At 40.2% G+C, this 16946-nt stretch overlaps 1 protein-coding gene across 5 annotated transcripts in view; it reads right to left on the minus strand.

Annotated features, from left to right (window-relative positions):
- The window catches only part of LOC109939107 (receptor-type tyrosine-protein phosphatase delta), a 542862-nt gene that overhangs the window by 287419 nt on the left and 238497 nt on the right, over nt 1-16946 (minus strand). For all 5 annotated transcript variants that reach the window (XM_048595070.1, XM_048595069.1, XM_048595071.1 and 2 more), the window contains exon 4: nt 7088-7229. In XM_048595070.1, coding sequence (XP_048451027.1) covers nt 7088-7229 — 142 coding nt within the window. The remainder of the gene's footprint in view (nt 1-7087; nt 7230-16946) is intronic.

Raw genomic sequence — 16946 nt, forward strand, 5'->3', positions numbered from 1 at the left:
CCGGCTTGCTACAGTGTTCCAGTGAAGGCCAACGCAAGCTGGAGGAACAACACCTCATTTTCCACTTGGGGACCCTACAGCCCTCCGGACTCAATATTGAGTTCAATAATTTTAGGGCCTAAACTCTCCTATGTCCCAGCCCCCAACTCCACACACCAGGCCTTGTTACCACATAGCCTGCCACTACACACCCCCTGTTGTTAGTCACTAACAGTCCCCATTAACAACTATTCACCCTCCCAGCCTGATCGTTAGCAACTCCTTTGTCCAACTGTCTTTCTCTCTCTTTGGGCTCTATCTTATCGTTTACTCCCTACCCCACCCACCTCCCTATTTTCTGCATATAAACTGACGTTTTCCCAGCCACCATCTGTTCTGAGGAAGGGTCACCAGACTCGAAACGTTAACTCTGTTTTCTCCTCCACAGATGCTGCCAGACCCGCTGAACTTTTCCAGCAACTTTGTTTTTGTTCCTGATTTACAGCAACCGCAGTGCTTTTGGTTTTTAGAAAAAGGGTAAGTTGAGGCAGGGATTTCCAGAGTCTAGGGTCTGAACAGCTGAAGGTACAGCCACTAATGGAGGAGCAGTTCAAACTAGGGATACTCAGAGACATGAATTAGATGAGCAGCAATATCTCATATGAAATCTCGCACAGCCCCTCAAGAGGTAAGGGAAGGGCAATACCACAGAGGGATGGGAAAACAAGGAGTAGAAATACAAAACTGAGGCATTGTTTAGCTTAGAGGAAATGTAGGATAATGAGCACAGGGGTGGGAGGTGGATGGGACTCAATGAAAATTAAGACATACTGCAGAGTTTTGGATGACCTCAAAGTTATGGATGGTACATTGTGGGTGACCAGCCAAGAGTAAATCTGGTTAGTTCTATGTTGAGGTAACAAAGGCAAAGTGGAAATTTTGGTAGCACATGAGTGAGACAGGACAGGGTCAAACAATAGTTTGGAGATGATAATGGTGAAATGCATATTGTGTACACAAACATGACACTATATTCCAGAGACAGATAGAGAGAGAGAGAGACAGAGAGACTCTCCAAAATCTTTCTACCATCACTGGATATAAGTCAGGTGTGATGGAATGCATTCCATTTACTTGGGTGCATGTGACTCGAAGAACACTTGAGAAGGCTGACACAATACAAGATAAAGCATCAGCACCCCACCTTCAACATTCAATCCCAACAGAGGTATGTACCATGAACAAGGATCACTGAAACAACTCACCAAGGCCACTTCAACTGCAAGTACCAGATTAATGACCTCTCCACCTAGAAGGTGATGGACAACAGATGCACAGGAGCATCACCATCTGCAGACTCCCCTTCAAGCTTCAAACCAGCTTACTTTGGACATATACAACTGCTCCTTCACTGTCACGGGATCCAAAGTGTGAAACTTCTTCCCTAAGAGCAATGTGTGTACCCTGACATACCTTGGACCACAGTGGCTGGACATGGGGGCTCACCATTTCACCATTTCCCTTCTAAATGCAACTAGGGATGAGCAACAATGACCCTCAAATCCCAGAAAGAAATAAAAAAAACATAATATGTACAGGTTGCAAGACATTGGAGAGAAAGATCATTCAGTGGAAGGAAGCAGGTAGGATTTACAAAGATGCTTTATAGTTAATATTGCTCTGAGGATTTACATCTTGAAGGATTTGTGAAATGGATTTATTTCAAGTTTTATGGAAATACTTGGAGTGGTTTCTTTAAAAGATGTAAATGAAAGTTCACTGTGAGCACTGAAAACCTTTATAAAACAAGGCTTGCTGTAAATTACGACTGGTGAAAGTTACTTGATTTGTTGTATGTCCTTACTGGAGCTGTGGTTCGGCCCGGTCAGCTGTAGGCAGGACCACCAATTGCAGAGTGAAGGGAAGGCTGGTAAAAAAATTAAAGTGCATGGAGACCAACCCGTAAAAAGAGTACTGAATTGGATGATCTGCCATGATCACACTGTTACTGGGGCAACTTCAAAGGGCTGAATGACACATTCCTCTCCTTTTTTATGTTGTTGAATTCAGTGAATGCCCACCCCTGTTTGACCAGCTCACCCTGTAGCCACGTGTCAGCTGTCAGGTTATTGATTGATTTGAAGGTGGATCTTCCTTCCTCATCTGGGAGAAAATGTTCCACCTCACTGAGCCGCTGGCCAATTGAAAAGCTGGTAGCTACCTGTACACAAGATTACCCCCAGGAGTGGTGGCTTCTGCTGGTACTGCGTGCAGTTTCTAATGATGATCATTCTCGAGCTGGATTCGAAGGCAATGGGAATGGGGTCAATTTCCGAGGACCAGGGTGGGGTGGTGCCTCCAATGGATATGAAGGGCCTGTAAATGAGACACACTTTTACCCTGGACTTCTCACTAAAACATGTAATGAAAGTTGCCTGATTGCACATTTGGCACAGGCATCTCCCACGCCAAGGGTTAATCTTCAGGATAAGGAAGCTATTACCTTACCATTAATTAGTCCTTTAAGGATCTGAATTGGTCCACAATAGATCATAGACCCACTATCTTCCTGACACCTGCCCACAGCTAGTAACATTGCATAGGGATGGGCAGGTAGTCTCAGGGAAATACACCCATGGCATGGCATGGCACACAAACCTCAGCCCCTCCCACCCAACTGTTCACCAACTCACCCAAACAGGCTATAAAATTCAGATCACTACTTTTTTTGTTACCAAATTAAAATTCCAATATCTGTAACAGTGGCATTTGAACCCATGCTCCCTGGATATTGCTAGTTCAGTGATATTAGCATAATGCTATCCTCTATCAGTGGTGGTTCAGTATATTTTTAAATTTCTTTTATATCTAGAAGTGCTCTAATATACAACTGAACATTTCCTTTTCACACCCATCAACAAACCATCATTCCTCCAAAGCACGTGGTGAATTCAGTATTTAAAACCACCAGAACGAGTTCTTCTGATGCAGTGGTAGTGTCCCTATCTCTGAGCCAGGAGGCCTGAGTTAAAGTCCAATCTGCTCCAGAGATGTATAATAACATCTCTGAAGAGATTGTTTAGAAAATTTCTAAACCACCAAATAAAACCAGCTTCATCTGGAAGTCTTTGGAGGAAGAGAGGAGGGGCAGTGACAGTTGTAGCATCGGCAAAGGAGGAATGAAAGACTGTGTTAAATGTCACTAAGCCTGAATAAATATTAACATGACCAATTATTTCTCATCAGCTTGGTCTCAATGTAATGGTGATACTGACAGGAGTTTACTCAAATATCTCTCTTGGGCAATAATGTTATTGCTAGTTTATAAACTCCACAACCTATTCAGATCCTCCTGTTGTTAGTGCAAAAATGTGCCATTTTTTGAATGATACATGGCACAACTCGATGCACTCTCCGTTAATCTTGGCATATTAGCTTCAAGTTACAATGATCTTTGTCAAACTGTAACAACTTCTACAGAACAGTCAGACTCCCTATTTCACTCTTAAATGCACAGCTTCAGTTGTATATCTCAGCAACACTGAACTTAGCGAGAATCCACACCTGCAGTTATGTGCCAAGACAGGTTGCCCGAACACTGTCTCCATATTCCCACAGCAACAGTTTTCCTGACTTCTGACAGAAACTAGATGTCTGAAGTCAATGCCTTTCTCCATTCTCTCTTGACATATTGATTTCCTTAAATGCAGTGATATTTATCATTATATCAAGTGCAATGAATCATTGTCCTTCTGTCCCTACAGGCGCTGGCCTTCATTTGAAGTGTAATTTAATTCTCATTTTTCTTTAAGAAGGAAGATAAATCATTTTGGCTTTTTCCATTCCTTTCCAACAATTTCCTAATTTCAATAGCATCAGTAAAACAGCTTTCAAATAAAATCAAATAATCCTTTCATCATTTTGCACTTACCTGTATCCTGAAATAAGGCAGTATATATTCCCTGCCCAAAATACAACATGGCAGTACCATTTTTAGTGCAAGCAGACAGGAAATAGATATGCAACTCTAGGTAAAAAATGGGAAATGGAGTGAGTAGATCAATGGAACATACAAGTGTTCAAAGTAGCGAAGAGGGAGAGAAGGAGAAAGGGTGAGCAAGATGGAAGGAGGTACAGAGAAATTGAGTGGGGGGGGAGAAGGTAAAGGAAGAACAGGGAAGAGCAAGAAGGAGAGAGGGCAGAAGAGAGAGACAGTAAGTGAGACAGCAAGGGAAAGTGAGAGAGAAGTGGGGAGAACAGAAGGTAGAGAGACAGAGAGAAGGAGTCAGATGAACAGGAAGTGAGAATGCGAGAGACAGAGAGAGAGAGAAAGAAAGAGAGGGAGACAGAGAAAAAAAGGGGGAGGAGGACAAGGATAAAGAGAACTAATTTGGGATCTTGTTTACGAGCAGAGTTACTTGCTGTTCTGCAGAGAAAGCCAGTGCCCTTAAAAACAAAGGACTGACTTGCCAGATATGTGTTTTCAACGTCTCAGTCAAATACAGTCATTGTTAGTGTATTCCAAATGTAGCTTGATTAGATCTTGGTCAGAAATTCTTTCCTCAGCCATGGTCCCATTGTCCAAGGGATGCTGTCTAACTGTTTGTTGCAACCCAATTCAGGAAGCAGGTGAGTGTGCCTGGATGCTTTGTTATGTGCAGGACATGTCCCCATCAATCTCTTTCAAGCAAATTTTCACTGCCGCATATATGTAAAGATACATAACAGTCAATACGAATGTGGTACTAGTTGAGTGACAATGGCAACTACAATGAAATGACAGACATGCATTGCACATGAAATCTGATAGAGATACCTGTCACCGATTCACCTGTGAGACAGTCCTCTCTGCAACGGCAACTTTACAATGCCATTTCACAGCCTCAGAAGCAGCAAGTATTGAGGAGACATTGGTACATACCATGGCAGTGCACAGCAGATCATTCATCCTCTTGTAGCATTGGACCCATCTTCTCTTAAGCTGCCCTCATGACTACAATTTTCAACCACCTCTGCCCAGGCTATTTCTGTCACAGAATGGTCTCTTGTTGCTATCTCGAGAGAAAAGAACTTCCCTTCTTTCCTGAACAGCCTCCAGTACAACCTCTCAGGTGGCATCGTTCAGGTATGTTGCCACATTTTGCCTGATCTCTGATATCACCAGGATGGTCAGATCATTCAGCCTCTTGTGACAGGGAAACCAGGTTTTCCTGAGCTACCCATGGGCATTGATCTTAGCCATCATCTCTGTCCAGACTGTCTTTATTAGTCCAGATGCCACCCACTTGGAATATCAATGAACATCTTGTTGAATGATAAAATAGGATCAAAGTGCTAACTAGCCTACTAGTCTTCCAACTTTCTATGTTGCTACATCCAACATAACACAGCGCCTTCATTAAAAATGTTAAAATTTAAATTGTTCCTAAATTCAATGTTACACAAATATATGAAAATATTGGAGAGAAAAGAAAATCTATTCCATCTAGCCACTCCCATACAGTCATGGTGCCAAATGCATCATGACTAAAAGATTAAAAGATAAAGACTTCTGCCTAAATGATGCATAACCTCTTGGGAAGATGAAAAATAAGAATTTTTAAAAAGTCAACTGGGGAATTAGATTGAAATTATTCTCCAGTTCCCATTGGTGACTGAAATTCGACAAGTACTTGACTCCTGTCGGGTGTGACCTCAGAAGCCACAAATCTGCTCAGCTCTCTTTGTAGATACTCAGTTTACAAACCACTAACTTGTTCTGATGTCAGCAGTACTAGCCTTTGGGAGAAAAATGAATTTCCTAACATTTTAATGATTTGTCCTTCTGTAATTCCTAATCATGATCCTGGTCTTTCCTAACTGAAGTAATTTCCAACCTAAATACATGCAAATTCTTTTATTCTTTCTAGAAAATTGAACCACTCTTTGAAGGGTGCAAATGTGCTTGTTTCAGTTGATCTGCATAGCTAAGACACCTTAAATTAGTATTGCATCTCTTGGTCCTTTTCTGAAAGTTGCTCAAATCCACAATTTCACCTATATATAAAAATTCCCCAGATAATCTCACAACATAACTGGTCATCTACCGAGGAATTGCTAAACAGTATTTTAACTCACAACCAATATCAGACTACAATCAAGAACAGAGTACTTTATACTACAGACAAACTCAATTCACTGTTTGGGATATTCATCTCACTTTTTACTTCACAGAAGCATGCATTTCATTTTCATCAGCTATCCTTTGGTTTTGTTCTTTCATAGGATTCTGTCTGCATTTTGTGACCAGCTGGTTCTTTGTTCCCTAACATTCCTACAGAGACATCTGAATGGATTTGAGTTCATCACATAAACTGCTCAGCAAAGCTTTCACAGCAGGACTTCAATGTTATCCTCAAGAAGGGGTAATAAAATAGTACTTTAATGAACATGCTAATCATGGTCACACAGTATTAGACAATGACAAGGAATGCTGCTGTGTTCTTGAACAGTATTATGAGCTGTTTAACTTTAAGATAATGAAATGATGCTCAGTTCATTGCCCAGAATGCTACTCTCCACTTTAGTCAACAGTACCTCTTTGTTTGATAGTCGAACAGACAATTCAGGGCTTGCTGTGGATCAAATATTCTCAAAGGACCACAGCACAATAGAGTTGAGAAAGCACTTACAGCAATTTTATCTTTATTTCACATCTCATGTGGAGAAGTAAAAACTGATGATTAGGCTGCAAGTTCACGCAAGAATAATTCATTAGAAAATTCCAAATTAGGCACAATTTCATCAAAATATTTGCTTCTTGTCCTTAAAGAGAAGCCCATATTTTGATATTCTAACTGAGAGGTAATTATCTGCTGGGGTGTGCCCTCATAATAACTCTCATACCAATGCAATGTGCTGTTTGTGTAATAATACAGCGGAAGATGTTGATACTAATCATTTCCTATACACTTATCTTTGAGTACTGTAAACTCCAAAATCTACTCTGAAACATGGCATATCAAACAGACAGTAAATTTTACTGCTTACCTTCACAGCTGCAAATGAAAGACAAACTTAAGATTGCCCTGCACTGCCGTGTTAAGTTATTACACTGATGAAAACATACCACGTAACACTGTAAGCCTGGTGGTGGCACTTATTTCTCCAACACTGTTGGAGGCTACACATTCATAAATAGCCTCATCTCGTGGCGTTCGTAATGGCTGTATTCTGAGAACAGATCCAGATCCATCATCGAACTCGATCACCTGTAGAGATAAACAGCAGCATTGTTGCTAGGTTTTAAGAATTTTGCACATGTCCATAATGCAGGCAATTCAAGAGAATACTGTTGATCATATTATTTTCATTCCAGCTGCCTGTCCTTCTATGTTGCTTTGATCAATGAGACCAAAGACTTGAGCTGCAGTTGACTGGATTTGCTATGCAATATATTAAACATAGCTAGTTACAGGCACAGACAATCTAAGTTAATACTATTTTACTAAAACTTAAATCATTTAATTTTGACAGTACTTGCCTGATGGCCCACTTAAAACATTATAGTTCAAACGAACTGCTTAATTTCAAATGAACCTGCTTCCACTTGTTGAAAAACGGCACCATCAAATGTCACAGATACTTTTGTGCTATTATTACATGGACAACATTAACAGTCACTTGGGCTTTGTCTACAGCAAATTATTCCCTGAAGGTGAAATTGTGAAATGGTACGAATGACCCGACCTTCCAGCTCATCATTGCAATGTGGATGGTAGTGGTGATGTAATTCAAGCTAAGACGGAAGAACAGAAACCATGAAGCACTTCATTCTCCATGCCCCTATTACCTACCCAACTGTGTCCCAAGTTGTGGTAGTGGTGGTGGGGTGGGGGTTCTGATCAGATTTGGACTGAGTTGGCTGTCCTATTGGTCAGGAGGACAGTATGTGGATGGGTGATTCACTTGGGGAGGAGGGAGAATCCAACAATTACAGAAGGCAGTAACCAAATGTTGGGATTGAATATACTAGTGGATAAAAATGGTACAAACTCTTACAACGTTTATCTTCTGCTTTATTACTGTAGGCACTGAATTATGCAAATAAGCAGATTTCTGACTTATAAAAAGTCTGATTGAGGAATATCTTACATTGTATAACCAGCTGTTACATTCCAGGTTAACACAGGCTGCAAATAAAAGCAGAAATAATCTGTTCTCTGATGAAAAAGGCTGGGTTTTAAAAAACTGTGTGTGAAGAATTCATTGACTCCGTTCTAAAGTACTGATGACGGTTCTCTTGTACCTCACGTTCATTACAAATTTGCAACTTTATCATGAGGCTTTGGTAATTATCTTGCTGTGTTTCTAATTTGTTCCTCTCTTCTGAAGGTACTGACCTTCACTTCAGGACAGTTCTGAAACAGCTAATGCCGTGGTAGCTGGTAATCCCACAGCAGCTCAAATGTTGACAAACTAACCACAACAGCTATCACTGCATACAAGAGGTATGTGCCTACTTGCATATTCATCTGACCTTAAATTATTCATTGCTGACTTCATAAGCTGTTGTTGTCACATTTGATAACTTTGTTCTGTATGAACAGGGCAGTATGAACATTGCAGGTTGTTTTAAAAGAAGAACATTACTGCTTCTTATTGGTGATGGAAACAACATTCCAACTATTGGGGGAGAGAATAGGGGGTGAAGAAGGCAACTTCTAACTGGATGGTTGAAACAATGGAAGAATAACATTGGGTAGCTTTTATCTGCCATTATCAACCTAATCTCATCGAGCTAAAAAAAGTTAGCTGTGCAATTAACGACAAGGTTGTAAATAAATCAAAATTCTTTTATATTAGGGGGCTCAGCAGTTGTTTATATAGCTGACACATGTGAGATAAAGATTGGAAGTCAGGCAAGGGAGCATTTTTTATCTCATTAGGCGCAACTATACTAAACTGTGAACCCCTGTAAATCAGATTACCATGGTGTTACTACTACCAATGACTGGGCAACACAAAGATATCAGTTCAGTAATGTGTGGATTTGAAATCGATGGTGAGATTAGTCTGAGAAAAGATAAGTTGCTACACTGGTGTAGTGGGCCTCATCTTTCTGTTGAGGTTATCCTTTCTACATAATAGGTCAGACAATCCCACAAGGAAGATCTTCCATTAAGAGATTTCGCATTCTCAAGTCATGTGACTTATTCTACTCATGTCATATATTCTCAGTTACTTTCAATCCAAAGAAACTAATAGCATTACAGCTGGAGGCAGAGACTCGAAAGAAAGAGTTATTCCTCACAAACTGGATAAAAATCTAAAATTCTCTGACAGCAACACAAAACATTAACAGGAGGAACAATACTCCTATCCTTTCTAGGTTATCTGCACAAAAAGTGAAAATGGAAAGAAAAGCTTTATGCATCTAAATAGCACAGCCTAAGAAAACTCACAATAACTGGACACATATCCCTGTTTTCAAACTGTATCAAACTTCGGTTGGCACAACAGCAATAATTGAATTTGGAAGAGAATATGATATGAAAACACAAAGGTTTAACAAAACTATAAGTGATTAATGTCACGTTTCTTTATTCAATATCCTTCAGATTTTACTCACAACTCTCCTGAAATGGTGCCATGTTAAAACAGAGATGCACATCTCTCAGTAGCATGCGAATGTTGCTTTCTCTAATTGCAGACAGGTTCAGCTGTGGCTTGGTTGGTTGCACTCTTCACATTGAGTGACAATATCTGGGTTCAAATCCAATTCCAGGATGTCAGCAAAAAACAGAGCAATCAAGATTGATTCTCCTGGGCAGAGCAGAGGGAGTCCTGCATTTGAGGACGTGCCATCCTCCATAAGAAATAGAGCAGAAAAAAGCCATTCAGCTCCTTGGGCCTGGCCCACTATTCAGTAAGATCATACCTCACCTGACTGCAGCCTTAAATCCACTTTTCTGCCTGTCCTGTCCCGCACTGCACCCCCATAACCCTCGACTGCACTGTCATTCAAAAAATTAATTGACCTCGAATATACTCAAGATGTATTTTGGAAAATCAGAGGTTAAATCCAAGGTATAACTGCTAACTACTTGGGTTAATGCAAATAATCCCCTGACACTAATTTCAAACAACAGCAGGTTAGTTACGTGCAGAGTCATTTCTAATAATGCCTCACTTGGCATTTGGTCATTATCACATTGCTGCTTGCAGAAGTTTGTTGTGTGTAGATGGACACTCACACCACCTACATTATCTTGGTGACTATATCATAAAAAGTACTTAATTTGCTGTGAAGTTCTTTGAGATATTCAATAGTCATAAGTTCAATGTAAATGCAACTCTTTCTTTCTAAAAATTCAGTGCATGTGTAATGGGTACATCATATCACTTATGAGAAATGCCACTACAAGTAATGCACTTGAAAATGGCCTGGCAGTGGTCACTGCCCTTGTCCACCAATTTCCTGCTTGGTCATTGAGTTAGCTAGGGTTTTGCTTCCAGAGGGAATCACAAAACTTCAAGCAGGTTTTAATATTACTCCTCTTTTTACAGAATGATAGAAGGACTTTGGCAGATCTACAACAGCATGCTTTGTTACCTGGTGTATGGAAGAAGGTAGAATTCCAGAGGGAAAAAAACATATTTCACATCTCCACATGCCCAAACGTGCTTAAAACCAACAAAATACTTTATATGTAGAGCTATCATTATAATTTTACTGTGAAAAGCAAGGCCTCATCAACACCAATTAAATTTCTGTGTAAAAGGTAAAATCTCCATAGCCCCAGAGGCTGCTGTCTGATTCGAGAGTGACAACTGGTGACGGTTTAGTCTTAGGGTCACCGCACCTCATAACGGGAGAGGTTGTGATGGTGGAACTTATGCTTTTGTCATCCAGCTAATTGAGGTAATGTGTGCTCGTCCACTTGATATGAACTTTCCTGTTGTTTGAACTGCGTCACTGGATCGTTTAACCCTTGAAGAGCAGCCAGATAGGCCTTGGCTTTCTGTCTCACCCAGAATTGGTACCTTTGACATGCAGGACAGTCAGCCAAAGTCATGCCAAAAAAACACTGACCATCTGATTTGGAGGCAAAGTGTCATCAAGTGCCAAGAGAGACAATGGAATAATGATGCTGCTCCAACGTTATGCAAAAATCAGGTAAGTATATTGTGCATATTTCTTCAGTAGCAACTAAAGTCAAACATGGTGTGAACAAGTGGAACACATTGATTATTAGGGTCCTGTGGTACCAGTGGTGATGCTCCTACCCCTGGGCATTAAGTCCAAACTCAAGTCCCATCAGCCCCAGAGGTGTGTCACAACATATCTAAATAATGTGATTAAAAATGTCTAGCATATTCATTAACAACAACAAAAACAGAAGTTGCTGGAAAAGCTCAGTAGGTGTGGCAGCATCTGTGAAGAAAAATCAGAGTTAACACTTCAGGTCCGGTGACCCTTCCTCAGAATTTGCTGCCACACCTACTGAGCTTTTCCAGCAACTTCTGTTTTTGTTCCGGATTTATAGCACCCACAGTTCTTTCGGATTTTATTTAACATGTTCATTATTTAACATTAAGAGTGAAGGAATTAGGTCTGGTTAAAATTGTTTCCCTTATATCCATGCATTGTGAAATTAAAATATTTATCTGACCTCCTCCTAACAAGTGTTTACCCGCAAAAGCAGAATGGTGCACATGCTGAACTGGGAATAGAAAAAACAAAAGTGTTGAGAAATTCAGCAGATCTGGCAGCATCTGTGGAGAGGGAAGGAGAGTTAATGTTTTTAATCCAATATAACGCTTCCAATTCTGAAGAGTCATACCAGACTCAAAATGTGAATGCTGTCTCTCTCCACAGATACTGCTAGACTTACTGAATTTCTCAAGATGTTTTGATTTATTTAAATGTTTTGACTTTCCAATATCAAAGAGTTTGAGTAAGTACATGAGCAAAAGTCATGAATGAGTGCCAAGTATCCAATTAACGGCCTGTCTGAAAAAATAAATCAGGCAGGAAAAAGTCATCAAAAGTCCGACTGTATTTTCTGCTCTGCCCATGTGACCAGACAGCAACAGGGAGCTGGGAGTTGGAAATCCTTCATGGCAAGTTAATGCATGTTCTTGCTTGGACAGGTAGCGCCAGTTAACAAAGTGGAACAGCTGCTGGTAGCAGCTGGAGACTTTTTCTACAGTGAGGTAGGTGGAGAGAGGTATTTGAAACATGCTCCCGATGATAATTGTTGCAGCAGTCATGAGATACTCTGATTTGTTATGATAAATAATATTAAATTCATCAAATAATTATTTAATATTAAAGATCTACTGCAATACGAGAATAGCGTGACATTTTACAGCAAATATGCAACGAGATCGACATTATGGCATGTGAGCTGTCATTCAGAAGCCATGAGAGAGTGACCTCAGGGTCATTGGTCAACAATGTCGACTGCTGTGGACTTGATGGGCCAAATGACCTCGCTCTAGAGGAATAGTGCAAACAATGTGCATTGAGAAGCGAACAGAAAACGGTATCACTAGCTGCTGGAAGCATCCATCTAGGCTCTAACTGACTGAATGATCAGCCAGTGTTAAGCAAATATCAGAATGTCAATATTAATAACTTCTGCTTTCACAAGAGGATGCTGTGACTATTAGTTTCCTGGTATTCTTCCCCTTTTAAGCCCAAACTCTGCAAGTAGTTGCAGCAGGGAAGATACTGTCTTTAGAGCTAAAAGCTAATAAGAATGGCACAGGAATGGAACGTGTTTTCACCACTGGCTGGGAGATTCTTGATTTAATTGTCACCATTAAAATAAACCTGTTGAAATATTTCACTAACATTCATTCTCATTATATCTGTCATCAAATCAAACTCTCGCACAAAGCATGAATATGAACTTGATGTGAGTCTGAGGTTTCCTGTGTTCTTAATAGTCTGATACTTGGGCTGCTGCTTGATCATTTGTTCAGATAAGCAGTTTTTGTCAAATCAAAAGCATGTGATGTCACAGACACTTCAATTACTTTATAATACATGGTGCTCATTTGATTGTCTCTCCTGGATTGCTTAAAGTGGGGCAGCTTATGGTCTAACATGCCAATATAATAAGTGAGAATAACTTGGTGAAAGGTGAAAATGCATGTCTAGATCATGTTTCTGGTTTCTTTAATTGCTCTTAGACCATGAAAGAGCAAAGGAATTTCTAGTTACTTAGATATACAGGAAGGTAATTTGGCCCATCGAATCCATGCCTACTTTTCAGAATGCTGACCAGTCCAGTCAGCCCCATTCCCCACTCTAGCCCTGTGCCCTGCACATTGATTTCAATAAGTACTTATTCAACTACATCTCTTGCCAAATCCTTAAATCTGTATCTTCTTTTGCTTGCACTGCATAATGGGAACACATTTTCTTCATCTACCTTACATAAACATATCATAATTTTGTACACCTTGATCAAATGTTTCCTCAATTTCCTTTGCTTCATCTCAGGAAAACAACCCCAACTTCTCCAAACTTGCAGCTAAAATCTCTCATCTTTGGAGCTATTCTTGTGAATCCCCACACATTTTTTCTCAAGTTTGGTCGTGAAAACTAGATACAATATTATACTTCTGGTCAAACGAAAGCTTTCTCTCAAGTTTGAACTTAAATAAGGGTAACTGTGTGGGCATGAAAACTGAGGTAGCTCAAATCAACGAGGATACCAGGCTAAAACAAACCAAAGAACTGTGGATGCTGGAAACCAAAAATAAAAACCAAAATTGCTGGAAAAACTCAGGAGCATCAGGCAGCATCTGTGAAGAGAAAGCTGAGTAAACATTTCAGTTCAGTGACCCTTCTTCAGAACTGGCTTTAGGTGTGAAAAAGTTGGAATATATGCTGAACATGGCATGAGTGGTGGTGGTGGTGGTGAGGGCGGAGGGGGGGGGGGGGGGGAGGGGAGGAGGAGGAGGGAGTAAACAATAGGTGGAGATGGAGCCCAGAGACAGCGATAACATTTAGGATACTAGACTATGGGGTAGATCAATAAAGAACTGGTGGCAAATAGTGAAGGGAATATTTCAGAATATTCAAGATAAGAATATCCCCACTATAAAGAAAAATTCTAAAAGGATAATCCACCATCCATGGTTAATTTAAGGCAGGAGAAGGAAAAACATGTACTTGGATGAAGATGAGCAAAATTCAAATGACTGGAGAGAATCCGGCAAGGAATAACTATAAATTTGATAAGGAGAAAGAAATCAGTGTATGAGAGGAAGATCACTACAAACACACAAACATGATGTGGAGGTGGCAGTGCTGGACTGGGGTGGACAAAGATTAAAGTCACAATACGCCAGGTTTATTTAAAATCACATGCTTTCGGAATGCTGCTCCTTCATCAATTGAAGTGGAGGGAAGCACACAGGCACAGAATTTAAAGGCACAGGGATCACTGCAAGATAATTCCAGGTAATTAAGAATATCAAACAATAGTACAAATGGCATGAGTGTGGTGTTGACAGTGATCAAAAGTGTCAAACAGTGTGAATAAAGTGTCAACAGCTGAATAGCATGTGAAGTGATGACCTGTGATCCATTAATATAGGCAGAGAGATAATTACAAAAAAATTAAAAAAAAGATGGTGCTTGAGATGGTGCTGTAATAACTTGATAGGTATAAGAGTTGCATGACGAGGGTCTAACGAGAGTAACAAGTAATCCAAAACTGTACACACTAATTAAGGCACAGAGATCATTAGTTATCAAAGAGATTGTGTCAAAACAGAACAGTGAAGCTGATTTTACAAACACGTGTGGTGAGGTCACATGTAGCATGACATGAACCCAAGATCACGGTTGAGGCCATCTTCATGGGAACTTGGCTATCAGTTTCTGCTCGGCGATTCTGTGTTGTTGCTTATTTCAAAATCCACCTTGGAGGGCACTTATGGAAGATCGGAGGCTGAATGTCCTTGATCACTGAAGTGTTCCCTGACTGGGAAGGAATACTCCTGCCTGGTGATTGTTGCGCAGTGTCCATTCATCCACTGTTATAGCGTCTGCATGGTCTCTCCGATATACCATGCCTCAGGCATCCTTTCCTGCAGCCTATGAGGTAGACAATATTGGCCAAATCTCACGAGTACCTACTGTGTACATGGTGGGTGGTGTTCCCACGTGTGATGGTAATATCCATGTCAATAATCTGGCATGTCTTGTAGAGGTTGACATGGCAAGGTTGTGTGGTGCTATGGTCGCTGTGCTCCTGAAGGCTCGGTAGTTTGTTGTGAACAATGGTCTGTTTGAGGTTTGGCGGTTGTTTGAAGGCGAGAATTGGAGGCATAGGGATGCTGTTATCATGCGGGATATAGTGTTCTGTGTTTTCTAACAGAAACAGACTGCAGAGCTTGAACAGGTATTTCAAAGGAAAACGAAAGTAAAGGGAGTGATGGTCCTCTCAAGATAGAGATTGGACAGTTAATTAGATATTAAGGAAATAGCTATGAAATGTACATATATTTTACCTATCTTCATTGCAGTGGATGCAAAAAACATCACAGTGATAGCTGTAAGTCAGGAAGATAAAGGAAAAAAAATGGAATTTGGTGAAATTACAAATCACTGGGGAAGTAATACTGAGCACTGTTGGAACTGAAAGCTGACAACTCTCTGGGTCCTTATTCACTTCATCCTCAGGTCTTAAAAGAGATGGTTAATGAGGAAGATGATGAATTGGTGCTATTTTTCAAAAGTTCGCTGGATTCCAGAAAGGTATCATCAGCCTGCAAAGCAGCAAATATAATCCTTTATTCAAGAAAGGATGGAGATGGAAAACAACAAAAACTTGTTAGTTTGATGTCTGTTATGGGGAAGGTGTCAGAATTGATTATTGGGGAAGTTATAGCTGGACACCGCAAAAACCGCAAGGCTAACTGGAAAAGCCAACATGGTTGAAAAGAAAATCACATTTAACCAATTTATTGAAGTTCTTTAAGGAATATCATGTGTTGGAGATAAACTGAAGCCCGTAGGAGGCAATGGACTTGAATTGAGAAGCCATTTGACAAGCTTCTATATGAAACATCATTATGCAAAGTAGAAGCTCATTTTGATATGCATTAAAGATTAGCTGGCTGGCAGAAAACAAGCCCAGAATACACAAACAGGTCTGTTTCTGATTGGCAGACTCTGATGAATGGAGTCCAACAGGGGTCTGTGCTGGGACTTTAGATTTTTACAATTGTATCGATGACTTGGATTGTGTGGAGGAGGGACGATACGAAGTTGAGGGGTGACCTTATAGAGGGTTATAAAATAATGAGGGGCATAGATGAGGTGAATAGCAAAGGTCTTTTCCCTAAGGGAGGGGTGTTTAAAATTAGAGGGCATATTTTTAAAGTGAGAGGAGAAAGATTTTAAAAGGACCTGAGGGGCAACTTTTTCACACAAAGGATAGTTCGTATGTGGAATGAACATCATGGGGAAGTGGTAGACATAGATACAATTACAACACTTAAAGACATTTGGATAGGTGCATGAATAGGAAAGGTTTAGAAGGATATGGGGCAAACACAGGCAAATGAGACTAATATTGTTTGTGAAACTTGGGTGGCATGAACTAGTTGGACCGAAAAAATCTGTTTCCATGTCTGACTGTACAATTCTTTGTCAAAGAATAAAATATTACGTAAACAGAGAATAACTGTAAAATTTTGAGGAGTTGCAGGACGGTTCTTTAAATATTTCAAAGGAGTTGTTGATGGATTCTTGTTAGACAAGGGAATTAAATTTTATTTGGGGTAAATGGGAATGTGGAATTTGAAACACATCAGCCATCATCTTACTTAACGGCGGTGTAAGCTAAAGGGGCCTACTTCTATTCCTAGCTTGTATGATCAGAATAACTTCCTCACTTTTGGATCCAATACCTCTATTTATGAAGCCCAAGATCCCATATGCTCTGGACTCATTTAAT

Source organism: Rhincodon typus, chromosome 3, assembly GCF_021869965.1.
Source record: "Rhincodon typus isolate 14 chromosome 3, sRhiTyp1.1, whole genome shotgun sequence".
Classification (NCBI taxonomy): domain Eukaryota; kingdom Metazoa; phylum Chordata; class Chondrichthyes; order Orectolobiformes; family Rhincodontidae; genus Rhincodon; species Rhincodon typus.